This window comes from Emydura macquarii, unplaced genomic scaffold (assembly GCF_026122565.2).
Source record: "Emydura macquarii macquarii isolate MOO-44397 ecotype Brisbane River unplaced genomic scaffold, CSIRO-AGI_Emac_v2 contig_1644, whole genome shotgun sequence".
Classification (NCBI taxonomy): Eukaryota; Metazoa; Chordata; order Testudines; family Chelidae; genus Emydura; species Emydura macquarii.
The window spans coordinates 4,522,055-4,545,580 of NW_027131781.1; the positions used below are offsets into that span (position 1 = coordinate 4,522,055).

At 40.9% G+C, this 23,526-nt stretch overlaps 1 protein-coding gene across 1 annotated transcript in view; it reads right to left on the reverse strand.

Moving 5' to 3' along the window:
- Window positions 1-581: 581 nt before the first annotated feature.
- Window positions 582-23,526, reverse strand: part of SMAD3 (SMAD family member 3) — a 96,251-nt gene continuing 73,306 nt past the window's right edge. Inside the window, exons 3-9 of the mRNA XM_067555526.1 lie at window positions 23,236-23,370; window positions 22,348-22,416; window positions 20,093-20,143; window positions 11,803-12,015; window positions 10,118-10,255; window positions 7,499-7,643; window positions 582-3,846 (exon numbers count right to left, since the gene is read on the reverse strand). Coding sequence (XP_067411627.1) covers window positions 3,723-3,846; window positions 7,499-7,643; window positions 10,118-10,255; window positions 11,803-12,015; window positions 20,093-20,143; window positions 22,348-22,416; window positions 23,236-23,370 — 875 coding nt within the window. The 3' untranslated portion in view covers window positions 582-3,722. The remainder of the gene's footprint in view (window positions 3,847-7,498; window positions 7,644-10,117; window positions 10,256-11,802; window positions 12,016-20,092; window positions 20,144-22,347; window positions 22,417-23,235; window positions 23,371-23,526) is intronic.

Here is a 23,526-nt window from a genome sequence, read left to right on the forward strand (position 1 = left end):
AATGTTTGTACCAAGAGCCTTGCGGAAAGTTAGATATGCTTCCAATTCCTTCCGCTTTACACATACATATACTTTATAGTTGTTGATTAAATCAAGTGTATAGCACTGAATTTCACTCTAAGACAAGCTAAACACAAAATATACACTGCAATTTAGTCCAATACATTAATAATAAAAACAAATTCACCACAGTCATTTAAAATCACAAGGCCCTCCATAACGTCTGCCAGCAGCCGTGCCCTTGTGTATGGCTACACCAATTAAAAAGAGTCAAAGTTCCTGCTAGTGACTCTGTGCTTGTAACAAAAATGTATGAAATCCTGGTAAACTAGCCAAGACTACAGGTAAATAAGACGATATTCCAGTACACATATGTAATCTAAGCTAAGGCATGGTCGACTGCATACATTTGTGCTACATATCAAAGCTACCGTAATAATGTTTTATAAACTAAGTAAAAAAACAAAACAACCCACACATGCACCTCTGGAGCAATGCTGAGTACAATAAGCTAGGCCCAAGTGCTATCTATTCCCTTTCAGTAGTGTCACCCACAAATGGCATGATTAAGACACATGAAGTAAGTTTCAAAGCTGATGGGAAACAAGCTTTTATTTATCGGGACAATATTCACTTGCAACTGTGCAACACAAAACCCTTGGATCACAACCTTTCCCTCCTCCCCTAGTCTTTCCAGCTGTTTAAAAGGTATAGTATTTCTACTTGAACTTAAAAGGTGACTTTAAAACCAGAAAGCTTTTATGAATTAGGAGGAAAAGAAGGGAAAGGGGAGAAAGTTAATATTCAAATTAAGATAACATTTTCCCTTATTATTTATCTCTAACTGTACTGAGAGACTTACATTTTCTAGTTGAATTCATTTTACAGGAATGATGATGTTGTTAACCATAGTTTACCCTCATAGTTTCAATACTGCTTTCTGTGCTATATATTAATAAAGGTTAGCAGGTTTTAACCCTATGCCAAATGGAAGAGATTCCTGCTTTGCCAAATGAAGTCCACATGCAAATCAGAGTCAGAGAGGGAGATTCTCTCTGTGAACTTCATATAAAAAAATTCCCGCAGCTGCTACCCTGCTAAACTCAGCTTGGAATCTAAAAGTCAAACTGGGTTCTTTCGGTTTTACACCATCACCGGTCATAAAGATTCGACAATCAGAATTTAAGGTGGCATTTTTGTTGCTAAGGCACCAGACAGAGAACAGAGTCCAGCCTCCTCCAGGAGTATGTAAGGCGGTAAAACCTGGCTTGTGCAGTAAAATAGGCAGAGATGACTGCAGATGCTCAGGGAAGAAACCTGGGGCCATTTTACATAGCAATTCTTTTTCTAACCATAACAGCAATTCAAAATAGCTCTGTAACTAGTTCCAGAATAGATTTTTTTCCATGCAATTATGTCAGAGGCCCATATCTGGAAGTAAGGAAGCCAATGCATATCAAATCAACCCACAGTGACAGTCAGACCTATTCTTTTTAGATGGCTTGCCAATACCATATTACTCAAAGCCCCTCTCAGTGCATGACTCACAGGCATTCAGAGTTAAATGCACTGCAGAAATAGTGAATGCCAGAAACCTCCAGTACTCTGACTGAAGCACTTATGCTCCATGAGAGCTCCACTCATAGCTATAGGGACAGATTCTTCAGTGGGAGCACGAGTTCCATTGAAAGCCTTTCCTGGAATTCTCAAGTCACGAGCATAAACTACATACTAGAGGTAACTTCTCATGTTTGATGGAAAGTTGTCCTCCAAGACATCCCTTTATTTTCTAGAGAAAATGACACTGACAAGGAATCTCCTGAAGAGCATTTTGAGTGAAGCTGACAGTATAGTCATTCTCCTGTCCATACAGACAAAAAGTCGTGTGTAGCAAGTTAAATCTAGGAGAATTTGTCCAGTATGCATACTAAAGAAGAGCTCCCTGGGCAATGCCTCCAAATACAAAAATGTGATTTTGTAAGCCAATTATTTTGGCTGGTACATAAACGGGTACCAAGGGAAGAAGCATGTAATAAAAGCCATAGTATGTAGAGCAACACCTGGAGTGCGTCTGTGAAATCCCATCAAAAGCTCATTGCCCAGTTATGAGATTTAGGCCATGATTCTGCAAATGCGCACACACAAGAGTAGTCACATGGAGTTCAATGGAACTATTCACATGTCTAAAAGTTACTCATGTGCATAAGTGCTTGTAGGATGGAGGCCTTATTTATCACAAAGCACTGTAAAGAGCATTCTATACTTCCCAGAGTCAGACATAGGTTTTGTAATTGTCTTTCTGCATCAGATTTCCATAGGAAATTCTGAACGTGGTAGGCTGTTTTCTGACATTTTGGCACAATCACATATGATACTTAACAGGAACAAAGAGAAACAGATGATCGAGTGGCAAAGAATAAGTTATGAAATGTGTATGGCAAATTTTAGCTTGTAGCAAGCAGTGTGGGTTTTTTTCCAGTTGTTAGAGTTATTTCTGCTTGCCGTAACAGTCACTGCTGGGAACAACTAGCATTACAACTGTCAAGTGTGGATATTTTAAAAAAAGATTTTATAATACATGTAAAAACACACTCTCCCCTTATACTTTCTCCAACAGGCAACAAAACACTTTGATGATTGTTTTTAACAACAGAGAGTATTTCTGTATCTGAGATGTTGGGTAAATTTGCAGAGTGGTATGCGATGACACTGTATGCTCTAAACCCCATGTGCTCTTTCTGAAAGTGGCAGTAAGGACTGGTTAGCTCCCTTCCCTAAACCCCACCACTAAATTCACTAAGCCCATAAAATTTAAAAAGGGTAAGATACCATTCAACATAAAGAGGATACAATTCAAAAGTTCATGTAATTAATGCAAATGAACTTCCTAGCAAGGAAACCTTAACTCACCCAGATATGGCAAGAGCTCACTACAGTGAGTTACAAACACTTGTTTGGGAGCTGCTCTAGCCAAGATCACTGCAGCGACATTAAAACAAATCTTAACGTCGGTCTTTTGCTTCATGTAAATCCAGTTTCTGAGATTACTGTGATAAACTGTACCTCTCACACACAAAGCCAGGCCTGCCTCATTGCCAGCTGTCTGACGAGGGAAATTCATTCCCTCTGGGGACTCCTCAGCGCTTTGTTGGAGGGCTTTCTCTTGTGAGTGTCTATTTATTTAACACCTCTAGCCCACTGTTGGTGTGAGCCCATTCAGAAAGGGCAGACCGGCAAAGTAACACAGAAGCAAGGCTTGGCAGGAATGTTCGACGGTATCTGCTTTTCACAGATACAACCTTGCATTGGGCTGAAGTTCTGTAACACAAACGGAAAACCTCTCCCAACCAGTGAGCACCTGGTGAAAGCAGCTTCCCCACGCTCGGAGCTGTACATAGCAGAGGCAACAAAGGCACAGCAAGGATTTAAACGAAGAATGTTTGCTTCACTTCCACTAAAACCGAAGTCCGTGTTCTTAGCATAAAAAACATCAGCTTCAAATTCTTACTCCAATAGCACATAATATGTGCTAACATAGTTTCAGGGAAGTGGCTTAAAATGAGCACTTTGTTTAAAAACAACCTCTTTGTTTTTGCAATTGATGTTTTTTCTGATCATGTGAATACTATGGAGAATTAATTTATTATGCTTTTTGCCCAGGGTTAAACTGATTCCATTTTCCAGAGTCTTTGTTTCCCCTCCTCCCCCCAGGAGACGTTTCCTTAAGATACACTGGAACAACGAATGCTCGGGGAACCCATTTGTGTAAGGACTTTGTCTAGCCACTGCAAAGGGCCATTGAGGTGCAGTTCAATCCAGCAGGGGGTACTGGTCACAGTCTGCCGCCTAGAAGAATAAAAAAAGAAAAAAAGAACAGAACAGAAATGTGACTTCTAAAAATCTTTACAAATAAGAGATTTTACAGCTACTAAAACATTCTTTCCTGCTTAGACAATAGTCCTGCATGTTAACCCAAAGGAATGTCTTTCTCCTCTATAACATGTTTTGTGCAAATGCTGCCAAATTAAAAACAAGCAAACAAACAAAAAACCTCAACAACAACAACAAAAACAAAAAGCCCCCTCTCTCCCAAAACCCCCTTTCCCCTCTCCATATGCTTTATGATCATGGCAGGAGATAATTGCAATAGCATCTACTTACTGCTTAAAGATTTCTGAAAGGAGGCAACATTTGATCCTCTAGATTGAAGGAAGGCTACTGTCTAAATGCCTTTCATCTGATATATTTCACAGACCTTGTCTCAATTAGATTGGATCTAACACTTCACTAAGTGTGTAATTAAAATAAATAAATAAATAAAAGTCAGGACACTCTCTAAACCAAAGAATGGGGTTTTAGCAGCTGGTTGAAGTTCAGATACAGCAGAATTTTGGAAAGATTTATGGGGATTTCACCCCATCACCCAGCTGACATCTACTCCCACTCTGTAGGTGTGGCTCAGTCTGTACAACCATGGATCCATACCTCCTGCACTGCAGGACCTAGACAGAGAACACCCTGGCAGTGTGCACAGGGGTTCAGACCCATGCGCTGGGTCTCTGCATCTCCCACCCTTCCCCGCTCCACAGGCTCAGACACCCTGTGGGTGCCATAATTGATGTGGTTATGCTGTTTCCAGGGCCATTGTGAGGAGGAGACAAGTTTGGATTTGACCAATTGAATAAAAGGAGCAGTTAAGAAGCAAAACTGCCAAACACTGTAAAAATAAAACACACACACACACAGGTAGACGAGTAGTATTTCAGAAACACATCATTACCCCACAGGATGCCACTAACCCTAATCTAAACAATTCAAGGGCTGAGAGGTGGTGGCTGTGGTGAGTGGAGGGGGCGGGGGGGAAGGCTTAGCCAGAGCTATAGCCTAATGGGACTTCTATCTTGTCCTGCCTCCCCTTTCTCCCTCGACCTGCCCTCCTATTAAGTCCTTCCTTCGCTCAGGTCAGATGCCATTTGCTGGAGGTGATGTGCCTCCAGAAGCCACGAGACACACGGAGCAGTGAGAGGAAGGCCAAAGGACAGGGTGTGGGAATCACTCCTCCTGCTGGAGAGTAGCAAGTTGGATTTCAACTTTTCATCAAGTGAAGGCTTAAAGGGCTTGTTGTGGGGCCAGGCGGCAGATGTAGCTGTTGCGGAAGAGGGAGAAGCTGGAGATAAGTGTACTCTATATCTCATCTTAGAACTCACCCTCAGGGTCTTAAGAGGAGGAAGCCAAAGCCTCAGTGACCTTGGGAAAAGTTGCTGCTTAATCAAGCTATTTGGGTACAGAATAACGGGAGAAGACCCTTTCTTAGCTGTCTACAGGGGCGAGAACTCCAGCCTATCCTATCTATGAATGTATATCCATTACCCTCTGATCTTAAAATGGAGACACTCCCTGGAAGGCACCACACCCATTCCCAGACCAGGTGTGGCTGACCAGAGCTGGCAGCATGCTGTGTGTTGCCATAAGAGTGGGCGTATTGGAGAGTTTCCCTTACGTGGTGCCCCATGGGTGAATCTTTTGTATTAAAGAATGTCTCCTGAGCCACCTGGATAGAAGGACTGTAAGGGAGAGTGTCTCTCGTTCACTCTGACATCTAAGCATGATATATACCCCTCATGTCCAGCGTGAAATTAAAACACTCTCACTGAAATTACAGGGAGCACTTGTCTGCTTTTCAAACACTGGCTGACACACAGAACACTAACAAATGCCTCAGCACCATTACCTGCAAATCTATTATTGAGTATGCTGCTTTCCCCCGTCCCCAAGTCTATGCTTTATTTTGACACTCTATTAAGACGATCAGACTTCACTGACAGCACATCAGCTTAAAGATGGATTTCAGAAGGTTCGCCCAGGGAGGCCTTCTACTGCTTTGCAACTTGCCTGTGTTAGGCTCTGCTATCAGAGAACGGCCTGTGTGTCATGGACTCCTTATGCAATTGCCCCCAATTGCTGGAACACAAGAGCACTCAAACATCCTGCCAATAGATTGCTCAACTGGGTAAGCAGCTAAAGCGCAGATTACTGAAACAATGCTCTGGATGCAGCTTTCAATAAGCTTTTCATATGAATCAGTTCAACAAATAACTGTACTATGACAGACAATGAGATGTAATATCTCGTGGCACGGAAGCAAACGTTGGGCTTTGCTACAGTAAATGGCGTAGAGTTTCACTGACTACAATACTCCAATGAGATAGCTGACTTCCCGTAAGTCACGCTCATCTGGATTTCATTACAGACCATGGCTGGGAGCCACAGCTCAAATGGTCTGGCCTGGGTGCAGAAGATTTCAAAACAAAATGGACTCCAAACATCTGGAAAGACGAAGGAAGTGGGAGAGTAATGTTAGAAGCCTGGGCTTCAGCTGATACTATAGCATCACCCCCCACATGCCCCTCTGCTGCAGAAGATTGTAAAGAACCACCAGCCAGGCATGTCTGCAAGCCTATCCAGAGATGGTAAATATCACTAAGGAATCTTTAAATAAGGTCATAGATTTAAAGGGACACCATCAAATAAATATTTTTAAAGAGCAGATCTTGTTTTAATCCTTTGTATGTTATTCTGCCACAAAACCACCTTTATTTCCTGACCAATTTGGCATGAGCAAATATTGATTTTCCTCCCTTTGTGACTTATGGAGCATGTATTAGTTCTGTCTGCTAGATAAATGCAATACTATCCAGGACGGCAGTATAAGCTCTGGCATATCTGTTTATTAACCTGTGCTTTTCTGTACTGGTCCTGTAATATAGCGAAACACCACACGATAAGTTCTAATTAAAGAGTGGTCGTTATTAATACTCATTTAGTTATGGAAAGGATGGCAAGCCAGGTCAGTAATTACCAAAAGGACATTTAAACAATAAGTGTCGTCATGAAGCAGACACTGAGGCTGGGGCAGGAAGAATTACATTTTACCATAGTTTTCCTGTGAGCCTACCCAATATCCTAAAATGTAAATTTCCAAGCCCCATCTGCTTTCAATTTAATCCCAAGTCCCTGATAAAAGAAATGTCAATGCTCAACTTAATCCACTAAGAAATGCTCACAATGACTCTGCCCATTAGAAACTCAAGCCATCAAATTTCAATCTAATTTCAAGAAATAACTAATAATTTTTCTTACAATGGCCCTCTGGATTCATCTACAGTTAAGTTTCAGTTAGAGATCCTATACTGCAGAGCACCCATAAACCAGATGCACATCCTCCCAAGGAGGAACGGTGCAGTTTCTATTATACTGGGTTGATCTGTTCTTCCTCTCACTTCTCCAGAAATTAAAAAAAATCAAAACATTTGAAAACAAATGCATACTGTCCGCACCGATGAAAGTACTGCTGTCTTAGTCTTCCACTCTGAAAGCAGCATATAAAGAACCCTGCTGAGCACTCTTGACTCCCAAAAACAAAGACTGCAGCATGCACGATTGGTGATAATGAGCACAAATGTGCTGTCTACTGAAAGTTGAAGACAAAAGACCTGACCTGTATTCAGCTCCCCATCCCTTGACAAAGCTCATTCGGATTGTGCACATTCTGGTCAGCTGATACACAGCCTCGAAACCCTGATTCACAGACTGAGCCAAGAGGGCTGCGAATTCCTGGTTGTTAAAAATCTTCAAGTTACACCCTGTCAGGGAAAGAACATGACAACATGGCATTAGTGTAACTAAATTAAGAAATCCCCTTTCTTTCTGCCAAAGGAAAGAAACCACTTAACTCTGCTCTGCCCACCCCCAAACCATATTACACTGTGGACAGATTGCATAAATAAGCAGCTCCTAAAAGAAATAAAGTTTGGTTATAAATGCGACACCCCGCACAGTTCAACTCCTAAAAAGTAAGGAAACACCGAGTTATGGGCCACAAGGCTGACCCCGACTGCCCCTCAGCATGTTTCCATTGACTAAAACAGAATGCACTACAGGGAACTTCCTTCTACCTCCAAATGATAAAGAAGGTACACTACACACAGCACGTTCATCTTCCCTGCATTATACTGCAAACCTTGATTACAGCCTCCACTCTTCATATTTGCTAATCTTGCCGACGGTGTAATTAAGGAATTAGTAGAAATGTGCAAGCTAAAAACAAAAAATCCCGCAAAAGTTGAATTTAGATGGTCTCTGATAGCAGAAGTCATCACCCCATCCTGTAGTCAGAGCCTGTTGCCAAAAGGAGCCAAAACAGCTCTCGCTGTCAATGGTCAGATGTCAGGACTACCCTATATAGTTTGGTAGCAAGTACTAGAGTTAAGGATGCAGAATTGTTTCAGTTATAACCCTCTTTTCACTTGTTCATAATGTTCCGAAAAATTCTCCATTCAAACTGAAATTTTCCATGATTGGTCCCAACTGAAAGCTGAAGAAAAATCCATTCAGCTGCTTTTGAGTTCTGTGTAGCTGAAAAATAACCAAGTTTCCCAGTGTAAAAAATTACTGTCACACTTTTTTCACCCAGAAAACTCAAAAACAGCTGGACTTAGAAACATGGCACATGACTAGTGCTCATTTGGGAGTACGTCCAAGTTTGAAAAACAAATGCTTGGATCAAGACGAGTTACATGCATGCTCTGTGAGCCTATGCATATTATCAGCTGTTTGAGGATCAAACCATTTTTGCTAGGAGCATGTCCACATGTAGAAGTCCAGCAGCTACAGGACCTGGCTACCGGATTGAGTATGAAAGAGTTCCGCTGCGAAAATCAAGGAGCAGGTAGTCCTAGAACAAACTTTGCTGGGAGATATATGGAAGCTTGTGTTAGTAAGAGGAGAAGCTTCAGGAAAAGCAGACCTGAGAGGGGATGCTTCATTAAAGAGTGGGAGAAGAATGAGGAAAAGGCCAGTGAGGAAGCCAGGCAAAGCCCACAGGAAGAGGCCCCAGAAAGGAAAGACGGCAGTTTGCATTATGAGCAGATTGCCCAATCATTTAGGGTTCATGGGCTGGGAACCCATAGCAAGCAGTGGCCATGGCTTTTCTCCCCCCCGATACTGCCACCCTATGAGGCTGGGATACAGTCACCCTTGTGAACAAGGGGAAGAAGGGACTGCTTGGAGCTCAGGAAAGGGAGTCTAAGAAGTGGGCTAAGGACTGTGGTAGAAAAGTACAGACCTGCGGAGGAAGCTCTGTGCCAGGCACAAGCCTGAAGAAGATTGGGTTGTGTTTGCTTATGGACTTCAATTAATTTTGGAGCTTGTGGACTCTTGTGATTTAGCCAGAGGGCTAAGTCACCTCCACAACCAGTCAATCATCTGAGAAGAGAAACCGAGGCCACATCAAGTGTGTGGACCTTCCAACAGGAGCATGCTACCTCAAGGTGAACTCTCTCATTATTCCAAGTATTTGTGCCATAAACATTTTGTATTAAAAAGGGATGCTTAATATGTTCACAGCTTGATGTAACTGACACAACCCATCTATGTGTACCTGACAGTTTTGAAGTGTATTTTTGTTTCCTAAGTAAGCCTATTAAAATCCCCCTGTGACTTTTCAGTGCATTCTAGCAGATAGATCTAGGTAGTATAACCATGACAATGAAATTGCCTTGTGTGTGGTTTCCCTAGAATAAAATCAATACACTACAAAGTGTTAACATGAAATAGAAGTAGAAAAATAAAAGAATAACAAGGATGCATCTGAATGAAAAGGATTTTCTTCATACATTCGTTCGGCAAAAGGTTTAATTAAATAGTAGTAAATATTTTTACTTATTTGTATGGTACCAATAGTTTGCCACGCACATTACACAGACTAGAAGCCTGACTGTGTTCTTGTTTACACAGATAAACAGGATCAGAATCTGATTTAAGGCCTCTTCCACATTTATCTTATGAACTGGGACTCTAGTGATATCTGGATATTCAGTACAACTCTCATCACAGTAACTTTACCATTTATGCTAGCAAGGAGCACTGCTGAAGTTGTTGAGCTGACATAAAATAGGTTTTAGTTTTCTCAATACTGTAAACAGCATCATTCATCAGATCCAGTCCATTTTGTTGAATAGCACAATTTCTTTCTGCAGAGCTCCCATTCTTCACATGTAAATGTTACAGAGGCTAGTAGTGCATACAGCATAAGTGAATAAAGGCCATGCTTGCTTACCTGGTGGAATCTTGCAAACTGTTGCTGGGTGCCAGCCATAGCGTTGATTACAATTAGGAGATTGGACAAAAATGGCACTGTCGCTAAGGCACTCGGCAAACACCTCTCCTCCAATGTAGTACAGCCTTACTCCTCTTCCTAGAAAACACATGGCACAGTTTCAGTTTAGTCAGTAGTTTGCAATGAAGCATGCAGAAAACATTTATCATCTTCAAAACTTCAAACTCTTGGAAGAAGAGTTTTTAGAAATCTGTTTTACTTCTGAATCAGTAAGGGAGAAATCCAGCAAGGTCAGTGACGATGGAAAATGAACATAGTACATTTGTTTTCAATGGATGTTGAGAACAACAATCTTCTGTGAGGGACTTCAAGCTAAAGGAGATGGGTCAAGTGGAAGACCAATTTATGAAGCCAAGAGACGCATTCTCCATCCACATTGTCCTTTGAAGCATGAACTGCACAAATTTGCGACATTGAGAAATGCCTCCCCTTAGCATACATGCCACTTCAATATTCTTCATCAGAACTTTTCATCAGTTCAACATATGGTTTTCAACCTCCTCCTAAAGTCATCACAGATGTATGGAACTATTTTTAACTGATTTAGAATAAAATTACATACGACTTCTCTGCCCTTGTGTTTAGCCTGAGATATCAGTCACTATATCATTATATAAAAGGCTTAACATATGAATTCTCATGGGAAATACATAAATGAATATAATAAATACAGTCTGGGTTGAAAAATCCCAAGTTTCAGGTATCAGTCTATGTAACTCAGATAAACCTCTGCTGTGCTCTCATACTATTAGTGTAAAAACCTAGCATTCGTTCTTGCTTGAAGCACATAGAACCTGCTGAATTTAAGGATTAATTTGAGATTCTTGGCATTTCTCACATCAGGAACCATTTTAGTAATGAAAAAATGAAAACCTGCTAAGTGACAGTCACTGGTTCTGCCCCAGAGAAGGGTACAAAGAAGAACAAAATCTGCTGGAAGAGGGTTTGCTTTTTTGGCAGGAGGCAAGGAAACAAAATTGTACCATTAAGTCAACACAGCAAGGGCCTAATGCTGCCCTCATTTATACCAGTATAAACCTGGGGAAACTCCACTAACATTTAACCAAGGACAGAATTGGGCCCTAACTTGCTATTAAACGTTCAACACTGGCAGGTCCTGAATTTCCTCTTCCTTTCCATGGTGTAACTCAGGAGTAGGTCCACTGAAGGAAATGAAGTTATATTGGTTTAAAATGCGTGTAAGGAATAGATGATCTTATAAAAACCTAAATAGGGCCCACTGAATCAATGAGCATCTTTCCATTAATTCCAATGGGCTTTGAACAAGCCATTGCTTTCTATTCATGAGAGAACAGGGAGAAAAGAGTAAGAATACAAGAGATCTCATAAAATTCAGAAAAAAGTTTCTTACAATCAGATACAATTCAACTTCTATTATGTATAATAAATCTATTCTAAAATATATTTTTATTCTACTGTTGTAACATTAATTTTACTTTTATATTGTGGAATTTTAATGTGTTAAAATAACAAAGACATTTAACTAAAACTGATCAAGCTACACAGATGGCTGATTTCATCATCTTCAGTGCTCTGTCTCCAACCTTCTACACCATTCCTTCCCACTCCACAGATGGTAACAGCAAGAAGAAAACAGGCATTACCAATGTGTCGTCTTGTGAGTTCCACTGCTGCATTTCTGTTCACATTCGACAATAGGCCAAGGCAGAAGCGTTCGGAGTTAGAAGGATCAGTGAAGCCATCCACGGTCATAGAAGGCTGTGAGGCATGGAACGTCTCCCCTACTCGCTGATTGAGCTCGTAGTAGGATATAGAGCACCAGAAAGCTGGCTCACAATAGGTAACAGGCTGCAGATCTGCACAAAGCAAAATGGGAAAGAAATCAGAGAGGCCCTTTGAAGAAAATGAAACATTTAAGATTATTATTCAGCTCCGCCACCTGTGTTTATTTAACAACCAAGTTTTCATTACTTGACAGCTTTTAATGGGTTGCAAAAAGAAAGTTACATCAACCCCAAATAAGTTGGCATATAGAATAATCACAAATAGCTACCATTTAACTGACTTCATCTTTACCACCTATAAAACTGAACTCACTAAAGCTATGAAACACAATATTAATTTCAGGTAGCTACTGTGCTGTTAAAAGAAAAGAGCAAAAAACGTTACTTAAAAATCAGTGGGCTAAATTCTGTTCTCAAAAACATGGATGTAACACTGGGACAACTACTGACTTTCATGGAGTTACACCAGTGTAAGTGAGCAAATGTTTGGCACACTGATCCAGATTCTGAGCTCACTGGCCCTAGTTTTAAACCTGTCTAGCTCCACTAACTCCAGTGAAGACACACCTGATTTACACTAAACGTATGTGAAATCAGTGTCAGGGTCACTGGGAATACTTATTTCTCAACATTCTTTTATCTGGACTAGTTGACCTGAAAGTTGTAAAAGGGAAATCTATCTTCCTTAACAGATAACAAGGCTCTGGTTCTAGTTTTGTGGCTGTGGTTTGATTCAGCCTGTGATCCCAAGTGAAATTAGTTGCGCCATTTTATTGGGTTGAGTCATTCTGAAGAGGACAGCGCTATATGTTCAGGAGGGGTATGACTGTGAAGAGCAGTCGGCACTGGTCTAACTAATTCGCCACTGAAATCAATGGGAGTCTTACCATTGATTTGAAAGGAAGCAAAGTTATGGTAACCGCTGTTCTTGAAAATCCCTCCCTACACATGGTGCCAGACTGCACCACATATCAGTAATCTCGGTTTTGCAGAGGAATAGGAATATAGCAGTAAAGAAATTGAAATTCTTTTACTCCTTCTAAGGTCAATTCCAATACAGTGGGATAATAATTTAATCACCTCATCCCCATTCTAAGCAAGTGAGGATATCTTCAAAACACAGAAATGCAGCTCCTTGGTTGGGGTGAAGATTTAATAGTGAGCAACAGAAAGCACTATCTTTACCACTCCGACTGCCAGGTTCCCCCCATGGTATTTCTTCAGTGCCCCCACCACAGAGCTTTAGAGACCAGCTCTGAAAATCAGAGACAGGCCCCACCTCTCCTTCCAAAGCAGAGCAGCCCAAGAAGAGAAGTGTTTACATAAGGAATGACACTGAACCTGTCGCCAGCTCCTTAGCTTTTTAAGAACAGATATTTGTCCTGGAAAGTTTAGCCAATTAGAGAAAGTGAAACTGATTTCCAGCTTATCCTGTTCAAGTCTACACTCAGCCATACACAAAAAAGCCGTATTTACAATACATTACTGCAGCCCAAATGATCTTTGCATTTATCTCAACCAGAAAGCCAGGTATGTTAACAAATAGCCCAGAAAGTGGGATACAGATGCGAGTATAGCTGGCCATGTACCTCAAAAAAAACCCACCAGTCCACTGTGAAACTGTTCTTGCCTCCACTGAAATCAATGGCAAAATTCCTACTGGCCAGAGAGGAGGCAGGACTAAGCCCATTTTATATCCCTCTAAGCCAAAATGAGTGTCAGTGCAGATGCTACACCCTTTCAACTATTTCAGGTATTATGTAAACGGCGTCCTTACTTCCCTGAACATTGTGTGTGTCCCAATCGCTCAGAGGGTGTCTCTTATTAACAGAACAGAACACCAGACCAGGTCTCAGGAGGCTTGGGTTCTAGTCCCAGATCTGCCACTGGCCTGCTGGGAGACCTGGGGCAAGTCACTTCCCCTCTCTGTGCCTCAGTTTCCCCATCTGTAAAATGGGGATAAAGACACTTTTTTGTAAAGCCCTTTGAATTCTCTGGATGAAAAGCATGAGATAAGAGCTAGGTATTATTATTCTGCTGACTGTCCTCCTCCGCCCCCACTTCCACAGAAGTCCCTCCACAGGGCTCAATCTCCGGGGACAGGTCTCTGACAGTTCTTCACCAAATACCCAATATATGAGGGAAGCCAGCACAAGTTACTGCAGACCACCTGTAATAACTTACACTGTAATAACTTCTCTCTGCAACTTTTGGGGGGAAGTGTTCTGAGGGCAGCTGACAATCAGAAAAGGTCCTTGTGGATGGTTGCTTAGGAGGTGTGCTGTACAAGTGCCACAGCACACCAGGAATCTAAGCAGCGATGTGAAGTCAGCCTCTCTGTGAATGCCCCTTGACCCACAGCACATCCATCAAGATCCAGGAATTCTAGAAGGGTGGGAGCCCATTCCTATCTTCTTCTAATTGAGGGGCAATCTCTGCTCCTTTCAGTGAATGAATTAAAAGAAAACTACTTCCCAAGTTAAGGCTGACATTTCTGCTCTCCTATGTGAGCTCTGCCTTCCTGCATAAGGGAAAGTGAGGCCCAAAGGAATCAGAGTGTAACCCTCAGAGCATAAATTACCAGAAAGTAATTCCATAAAATGGAGTATTTATTTACTTAACAGGGGCCCTGGCCTCAACTGAAGAGATCTTTATTCTATACCATTCTTGTGAGCATAATTTAGGTTTCTTCAAACTTAAAGAGACATCTAAAAGCAATAATTCTTTGAACATTTCCTCTCACACGTACAATATGCAATTGTAGAAATCCACAAGTCACCAGCAAGTACACTACATGCTCTTCCTTTTCAGGCTTTGCCTCTTTCTGTTATGTTACACATTTAACTGCCATACTGGGATTGCCACTTTTCAAGTGTGTTTTTACAATTTTCACACTGATTAGCAGTTTTGGACTGCAGACTAATCTGTGTGTGTTGCAATCATTCTGACAAATGTATAGCGAATAGCAATGCTGATCAAGGTAAATTATGCTCATCTGCATAAAAAAAAAAAAAATCAATGCTGTATGTAAACTGTGCTCTTATCCAAGAGCAAACATTTCTAAATGTGAACTTACTCAGTTTTATAAAAGCAAAACAAGTTTTTAGCCCTGCAAGTGGTATCTTCAGAGTGATGCTGCCCTTGGGTTGTAACAGCATCACAACCTGTGGTACTATATATAGTTTCGTGGTACTTTCCTTCGGCAACCACCTCCGCCTGGGTTGTGACTCAAGGGGACTGTGGGTCCCCACTGAAGGATGTACAGAAATTTCACTTCCGGCTTACTCTGCAACTTGAGGAAAGGCAGAAACCAAGAAACTCACCACTCATCTATCTTGTTGTGAATGCACTGGTCTCTAAGAAATGCAGCTGAACGTTGAATTATGCTGCTTCCCCTATGATTGTGGTATAAGCTTTAAGCCATCGTGGAAAGGGCAAGTTACATACAGACCACTTCTAACACGGGGATTTTTTTTAATGAATTTGGTGCTCACACAAGTAAGGACTTATAGTGGTGCTATAGCCAGACTGTGTCCATAGGGACTGTGCAAGCAGCTAAAGAAACGATATGTAGTACCCAGGGAAACCCACCTTCAATCTTCCACACGGAACTGCCAATCCACCTCCACTCTAATGCCAACCTGCTTGCTTTTTTCTTGTCCTCAGTCCCTCTCCTGAAAGGATCCCCATCATGCCAAACTGTGATGTCAATAAATGTCCCCTCAGTACTGGGATGAAACCCATCCAATTTATTCTCCCATAATCTCTGAGAGAGATTTCTGGCAGTATTTCTATTGTTTTCCTCTGCAGCTGAGCCAACTGCAGGCTCTTTACATCAATCAAAGTTAAAAATAAGTGAATTGATCCAACAAATCCTTTCATGCTATTCCTAACACTCATCCTGTGGTAAGACAGGTCACTGCGTTTATCTCAGATCTTACTCATGGAAATTTGGTGAAGTACTTAATACAGAAAGATGGAATGAGACTGGTGGCTCCTTTTTGAAAATTCTTGAATCACGCAAGAAATGACACTTGTAATATGTGATCAAAGCTGCTAGCATTTCTTATGTTTATGATACACAGAGCTTGTCGGAAACCCAGCATTTTTCCCCACTCAAAACATTGTCTGGGAAAACGGCTATTTGAAACTTTTGGTCCAAAAATTTCACTTTTTTACAGTAAATTTTGAAACAAGTCAAAACAAAAGTTTGTTTAATTTCAAAATGACATTTTTATTAAGCTTTTGGAATCCTAAAATTTTCAGAGTTTTTTTTTTTTTTTTTAAACTTTTTCAAAGGTGTGCAAAGGTAAACAAAAAACCCTCCATTTTTCATTCTGTTTTTCAGTTGGAAAATAGTAAAAAATTAAGTGTGAAAAGGAGTTTTTTAATCACAATTTTTAACAGTTCCCTCATTTTTCCAGTGAAAAACGGGAGAGAAGGAAGGGGAAAAAGCCCATGATAATCCAGAAACTGAAAACGGTTTTTCAGTTTCCAAAAAGCTGAAATGAAATGATAGTCAAGACAAAAATTATTTTGTTTTTGAAATACCGACTATTAATTTAGAATCTACCTGTAGGGAAAATTTTTTATCAAAATCAACATTTTTTTGTTAAATTTCAGTCAACTTTAATGCTATTAAAAAATTACATTAAATTAAAAAGATAGGAAGATCTGTATTGGTAGGACAGTCAGAAGAAAACATTAAAGGTCTCTTATTTTAGCTCCTTATATTTAGGTTAGTTACTATTCTTTTGTAAGGCAACACTATTACTGGATTCTCAGCTGACCCGATCTCTGCCAGAAGTTCTGTATTTTAATCCATATGTACCAGATATGGCTGCCACATCTCAACTTCTTCCTTTAAGCAAGACACAGACAAAAAGCGAGAGAGTGCGCGAATGCTCTCTCCTCATTATCACTACATTCTACAACCTCTATACTTTCAGAAGGGCTTGGGAATACCACCTCTTCTGTTCTTGGGTAACTGCGTTTCACCACAGACACCAGCTGAGGCCTGTATAAATAACTGACCTGACCATATAGTATGTTTGTTTCACTTACAGTGTCTGTGTCAAGCCTTTTGCAGAGCCAACACTGAGGAAGAGGACAATAGATTTCCTGTATACCAAACTCTTAGATCAGAGTATAGATATCCAATTCTGGCCCTTCGCAGTTTAAACTCCCTGACCTCAATCAGAAATCCACGCAACACCAGTAATCACAGATTTGTTTAGGGATTGCTCTTTTTTTGTTTAAACAAAAGAAATGTGAGATTACTTGGTATTTGTAACGTTCACTAAAAATGTGTGCTTGACCACTAAAACGTTGAACTAAAAAAGTCCTTTCAAGTGCACAGCTTGCCAGGTGCACTCACATTCCAAAACACAGTGTGGGAGCAGCTGTGGGTGTATGAAAGCTCACAATAAATTGCAGGTTTTTATTTCGGGACAATTTTCTGAAAGAAAGAGAGAAAGAGAAAGAAAAAAAGAAAGAAACACACACAAACAGTAAAATGTGTGCTGCTAAAAGCTCAGCTCCGAAGGATGAAATCCTCTGCTAATCCAGAGAACTAGTCCAGCAAGAGCAACAGCAACTCTGTGGCCACCTCTCTGATCTGGAGAGACCACCTGTAGTGCTGCGAGAAGGTAGTTCAGTTCCCATGGCCCATTCCATCCTTGGCCTGTCTGCTCAAACTGTCAATTGAGGGAGGAGATGGATGGTTGGTTGGGTTTTTTTGATATTGTCGTATGCCATGTTACCACTAACAACTCTTCATGTCAGGCACATCACCCAACAGAGTGTAGATGGCAGTAAACCTTCCATCACTACTGATGTAGGACAGGCTTGATTATCAACATGTCGTTTCATTTATTTTAAAATTTTCCCACAACTCAACAGCACACAATACATTTTTTAAAATACTTTTTTGGAAACCTCCATGACCAAAGAACATGTCAAACAGCAACAAATGTTCAGCTTGTGAATCCTGGCGATGTCCCTTTCATTTGATCTGAAGTTATTACACTTTCTGACTTCGGCTACAAAGACTACAAACGGATTACTTGTGGTTAAGATGCTTCGGCTGCCCTCATTTAATCTTTGCCACCAGACACCACATTAGACATCCTACAGTCAGACTAGCCAAGCAGCATATTTCAACCATTCCCTTTGTTGGAAAAAAACATGCAGTGAAGCCTGATTCTTAGAAACTGCTTACTAATTTAGATGAGGCAGTTGCTATCTGCAGCAATAAAAAGCAATCCAAATTGGGTTTTTTGTTTTTAAAAAAATGTTGATAAGAAACATTGGAAATTCCAATTGTCCCACAAGCAGCACACTTGAGCATAAAAGATGCAGTAAAAAAACCAACAACAACAACAAAACCAAACTTTGCCACATGCGTCCCTCTGAGGGACAGTTAAGCCAAAGGAAATGTTAGTACCACTCAGATGATATATCCAGCATCCTTTTTTAAAAATCTTGACTAGCCCAAGATATCGAAAAACCAGTCAATGCCTGAAATTCTGGAGTTCTGTCAAGGTACCCAATGCCAGGGCTGTAAGCATATGTAAGCTTTATTGCTCCGGCACCTTACGAGTAATCTGAGGGGGTCTATGTCTACTGTTTTAATTAACACTTAGAGAACTGATCCTGCAGTATGCAGGGTTGTAAGTGTTTTTATGAGGGTGACCACAGAGAGTAATTTCAAATGGAGTGAGCCAGCAATATGGTTAGATCATCTCCTCTGTCTGTCTACATAAAATAAAGGGCACAATCAGATACACATTGAAGAGATAATACAAGATCAGAAATACACTAACAAAATCTACGATGATTATCTCAAAGATAATTATCCAATCCTGATTTCTACCTCTCTCGTTTTCCTCTTATTTATTATTTTAAATATCTATAGTTGGTAGGATGAAAACAAAACCACTGATGAGTTGGTATAATGCTACGGTCTGCATTATGCTCTTGGTGCCTACAGATGATCCCAGGGGTGCAGAGACCTGCACTGCTGCCTAGGTCCCCAGAAGGAATATGGCTGTTCTGGCCAGTTCAGAGTGCCTGCCTTAAGGCCATTCCTGAATTCAGGCAGTAGGACACATGGGGGAACCAGAAGCTTGTGTCAGCAACATAATAGTCCCCAGACCTCACCGTGTGCACCCATGGAGGGCTCAGCTACAAACTCTCCCAAAGATCAGCAGTGTAGGGACTGTGTCTATCTGATAAGAGTGCTCAGCAGGGTCAAACCGACAGAGAACAAGGGACCCGGTATGTGAGCACCATGATACCAACACCAATCATTTCAAGTATATTAAACTCATCTCTGCAATCTGCCTCTCTCATCCTTGCACCATGCCACCTGCTGTTTGGCCTATTACTGTTCCCTCTTTCCACCCTTTCCCCTTCACCCCTTTGCCCATGTACTCTCCAAAACTCCATCACCCAATACCCATTACGCTCATGCCCAATCTCATCTCTACTCAATTATCTAAATAAACAAAACTTATAAGGATGGTCCAGTAGTTAGAGCACTAGCCTAGAATCTGGGTTCAGTTCCCTGCTCCATCAGATTCCTGTGTGACCGTGGGCAAGTCATTTAGCCTCTCTGTGTCTCAGTTCCCTATCTGTACAATAGGGATATTAGCACCATCCTGCCTCACAAGGGTTTTGCGAGGATACATACAATTAAAGATTGTGAGGCACGGAATTACTAAGGTAATGGTGGTCAGATAAGAACTTTAGATAGATAATAAGCAACTAAAATCTATACAGTAGCTTTCTAGAGGAGAGAGTTTAATTTAAAAGACATTTATTAAAATAAGAACCACCAGGACGTACTCCTGACAAACCTACATGATCACCCCATCTTATTTTTGTTATAACTCCTCACACTCATTTGTCCTCGTACCCATTTTTTGTTGTTGTTTGTCACCACCTCTTGTTTTATTCCCTATGTTGTAAGCTCAGATCTCTGTATTAACTTAGAGCTACCTTGAGATCACTGTCACCATAATAAATGGGAATTAGTACACAGAAGCATTAATTAATGCCACAAATCAGGTAGTAATGCCACCATAAAGATGTCTCCAGTATGCCAATCACGAATAATTACACACAGTTCTGAAAACAGCATGCTTACCCAGATTACTATGTGCTGGAGACATAGGATTTGGAGATAAATTTGGAGAACCTGAAAATCAAGATGATATGATGATTAGCCTGGTAACTGTACAGAAAAAACAGTCATACAGAAACATCAATGCTGGCAGGGGTTTCCTGCTTGTTTGCTGCTTAAACCCAATGGACATATATGAAATATGACATTTTTTGGAATTCTTAAGCATCCCACACCCCACTTCATTTTGTGATCAGGGAAAGCAAGACTTGCAGTTTCCTCTATGGCCAATTATTGTTATTTATACAGGCTCATAGATACTATCATTATGACACAAAGTGAGCTAGCATGTGATATTGCTAAGCATCTTCATACTGCTCCAGGTCTTCATTTACCAGAGACCCAATTTTCAAAACTCTGCATGCACGCGTGCGCGCTTCATTTGCACATGCCATGACTATGATTGCATGTACCATTATGACAATTACATACATAAGTAACCACAATATTTAGACAACTAAAGCTTTGATTTTCTGTTGCACTGCACCTTATGTATTTGTTTACATCAGTGCAAAATTAGTGCAAAGTGAGTGTAACTCACTCTCAGATAAGCATGGTAGCATGTTACCATCACTTTGCCCTGGAGTAAATTACCATGGTAAGGGCTATGGAGTGATTAAAGGTAAATTTGCAAGCACAATTACCAGAGTTGTAGCCTTTATCATTCTAATTCTGTATGGAATAAGGCACATATATTTTGAACATCTGAACAGAAGTTGTTCCAGCAAAAAAAGGAGGCACCATACTGGAGCTTTGCAAGAAAATATGAAGGTTTGGCAGGTAGGAGAGCATATTGCAGAGCCCTCGCCTTCCACTGAGCTCTGCTAGCTTTTTTAAAAATCTGTTCTTATAAAAAGAAGAAAGTGAATGACATTTGAGGGAGTGGAGGACCCGCAGAGAGAACAGATATAGCATTTGAACATAAATTGGGCATTTATGGTATCTTCTTGGCCAACTCTGTTCCAGTATTTTATCCCAAAAGGCCCTATTTACATTCCAGATGTCAACCACAGTACCAATAATTGCATGCACCAAAATGGATCGTGTCAGTAGGCCCACGTTTGATATAGACAAACAAACCCACACTTGTCTTCCTCCATCTCTATCATTGTGGAGAAAGTCTGTAAATCTGTCATTCCTTTTTTAGAATCCCACATGTACTGGACTCTGAAGTCCAAGACACACACACAAAGGGAACTGACTGTGTTCAGTATTTGCATTAATTAGGCCCTGCATTCCTATCTTTGTAAGAATGCAGCCCATATTTGGGTATTTCTCTTGTAAACCATTTTAACCAGAGGTATCTTTGCTTTTCAACCACAGCTTTTACAACTAAGGGACTAATTCAGCAACTTATTCACAAGTGTAACTCCACTGAAGTCAACAAGATGTCTTGGGCAAGGATTACTGTACGTGAGTAAGGAATGTGGGCCCTCATATGTTTACCTACCAAAGTCTTCATAGACCTTAGCACAAATTCAAAGAGCGGATCATTTGATACATAGCCCAACAGTACTCGTTTAAATGTCACAGAGAAACCAAGAAGAAGGGGCTTTATGTTTTATTGGGAAGCATTTGCTTAACACAAAGAATGCAGTCCCTGAAAGTTTAAATATTCTTAGCCCAATATTCAAAACCACTTATTTGGCCATTTGCAAGACTAAATACTTGGTCTTATCACACCATTGCTTTCACCAAATGTGCTGACTGGGTGCAAAATTTTTGCATGCACAGTTCTGATAAGTACCCAGACTAAATGCTGACACTAGAACTCCTGAAAGGAAGGAAAGGTACGGGGCGAGAAGCATCCTGGATTGAGTGTGGCCAGTGTGCCAATCTCCTGCCTACTAATGTCTAGCAGCAGGTGCTCTAGAAAATGGGAGTGCATGGTGAACCTTTCGCCAGTGGGTTTAACGAATATTATACAGTACAGACCTCCCTGTGGAATCCAAACTGTATCTGCCCCGCACTGTCAGAAGGTCTCAAACCCCCATCTACTCATCGGCACTCAAAAGAGAAGCCGAGACACAAAAATGGCCCAGGCACCAAAATCCTCTATTTGTTACAGTGTAACAAATAAATATGCAATATAATGACATATTTAGAAATGCAGGGCCAGATGCCAAGGCCCTAAATCAGGGAACTCACTGGTGGTCTAAGAACTAAGAGTCTCTGGATTTGAGCCAGAAAGCTATAGGAAATGGTTAAAGACGACCCACCTGCATCCATGTTCATCTGGTGGTCACTGGTTTCTCCATCCTCACTCAGATAACCTGGAGGAGGTGTTTCTGGAAATCAGGAGGAGATTAAATGGTCATTACAATTGATTGCAGAGTCCATACATTTACAGATCAGAGACGTTTATTGGGATATTCAGAGCAGACCAAGGCAATACTTTGTCAAAGGGGGAGGGGGCACAAGGAGGTGAGTAGAGGCTTTAGGAGCCCTTTTTGTGACAGCAGAGCAGAAGGTCAGGATTTTAGTTTTAGATAAAATTTCACAATACTTTTGAAGTTCTCCTTCTTCCTGTTTTTCTCTTCTCTGAATCGCACCTTCCTAAATGGCCTGTGTAACTGAACTGTAGGTCTATCATGGACACACATACTTATGCAGATAGACAGCAAGATACACCAAATAGCTTTTTCAAATTTACAAAGGCTTATCCAAATGTGAAATGGATACATTTTGTTGAATCTCAATTTGTTATCAGAAAGTTCTCAACACTCAACTCTACAACATATTTGAAACCCATCCCATTGACAGGGCAACGCTGAACATACAGCAAATCATTTTAACAGCAGCGTGTGCATTTTTGGCTGATAACATTGTTGGTTAATATACCATTGTGCTAAAATCAGGGGTTAAGAATGGGTTTTCTGTCTACCTCCAGATCTGAACACAATCTGGTTGAGCCAGTCAGGGAGACCAGGAACTACAAAGGGAAATGGGGAGGGTAACGATGCAATGGGAAAAAAGCAGAATTCAGCGAATGTGCCACATAACCCCTAGGGCCTAATATTAAACCTACAGGACATATGGATCTGTCATTTACTATAAAATAGGTCTTCTTCGCCCCCTTTATTTGCTAGATGGAGGCCATACAGTACCTGGAATGTAGTTGCTTTGTGGCTCAATACCTGCCGGGAAGTTAGTGTTCTCTGGAATGGAATGACTATAATCGTCTAACGGTGGGAACTCTGCTGGAATCTCTGTGTGTCTTGGTACCAGCACTGGAGGTAAAACTGCATGGATGGAAAGAAGACAGAGCAGGACAGTGACATAAGCAGCAAGTTTATAACATGACACCTTACACTGAACCAACGTGAAATAATGGAAAATAAGGAGAAACCCGCTCCTTAGAATAACACTCTCACACATGCACATAACCCCAATCAGCA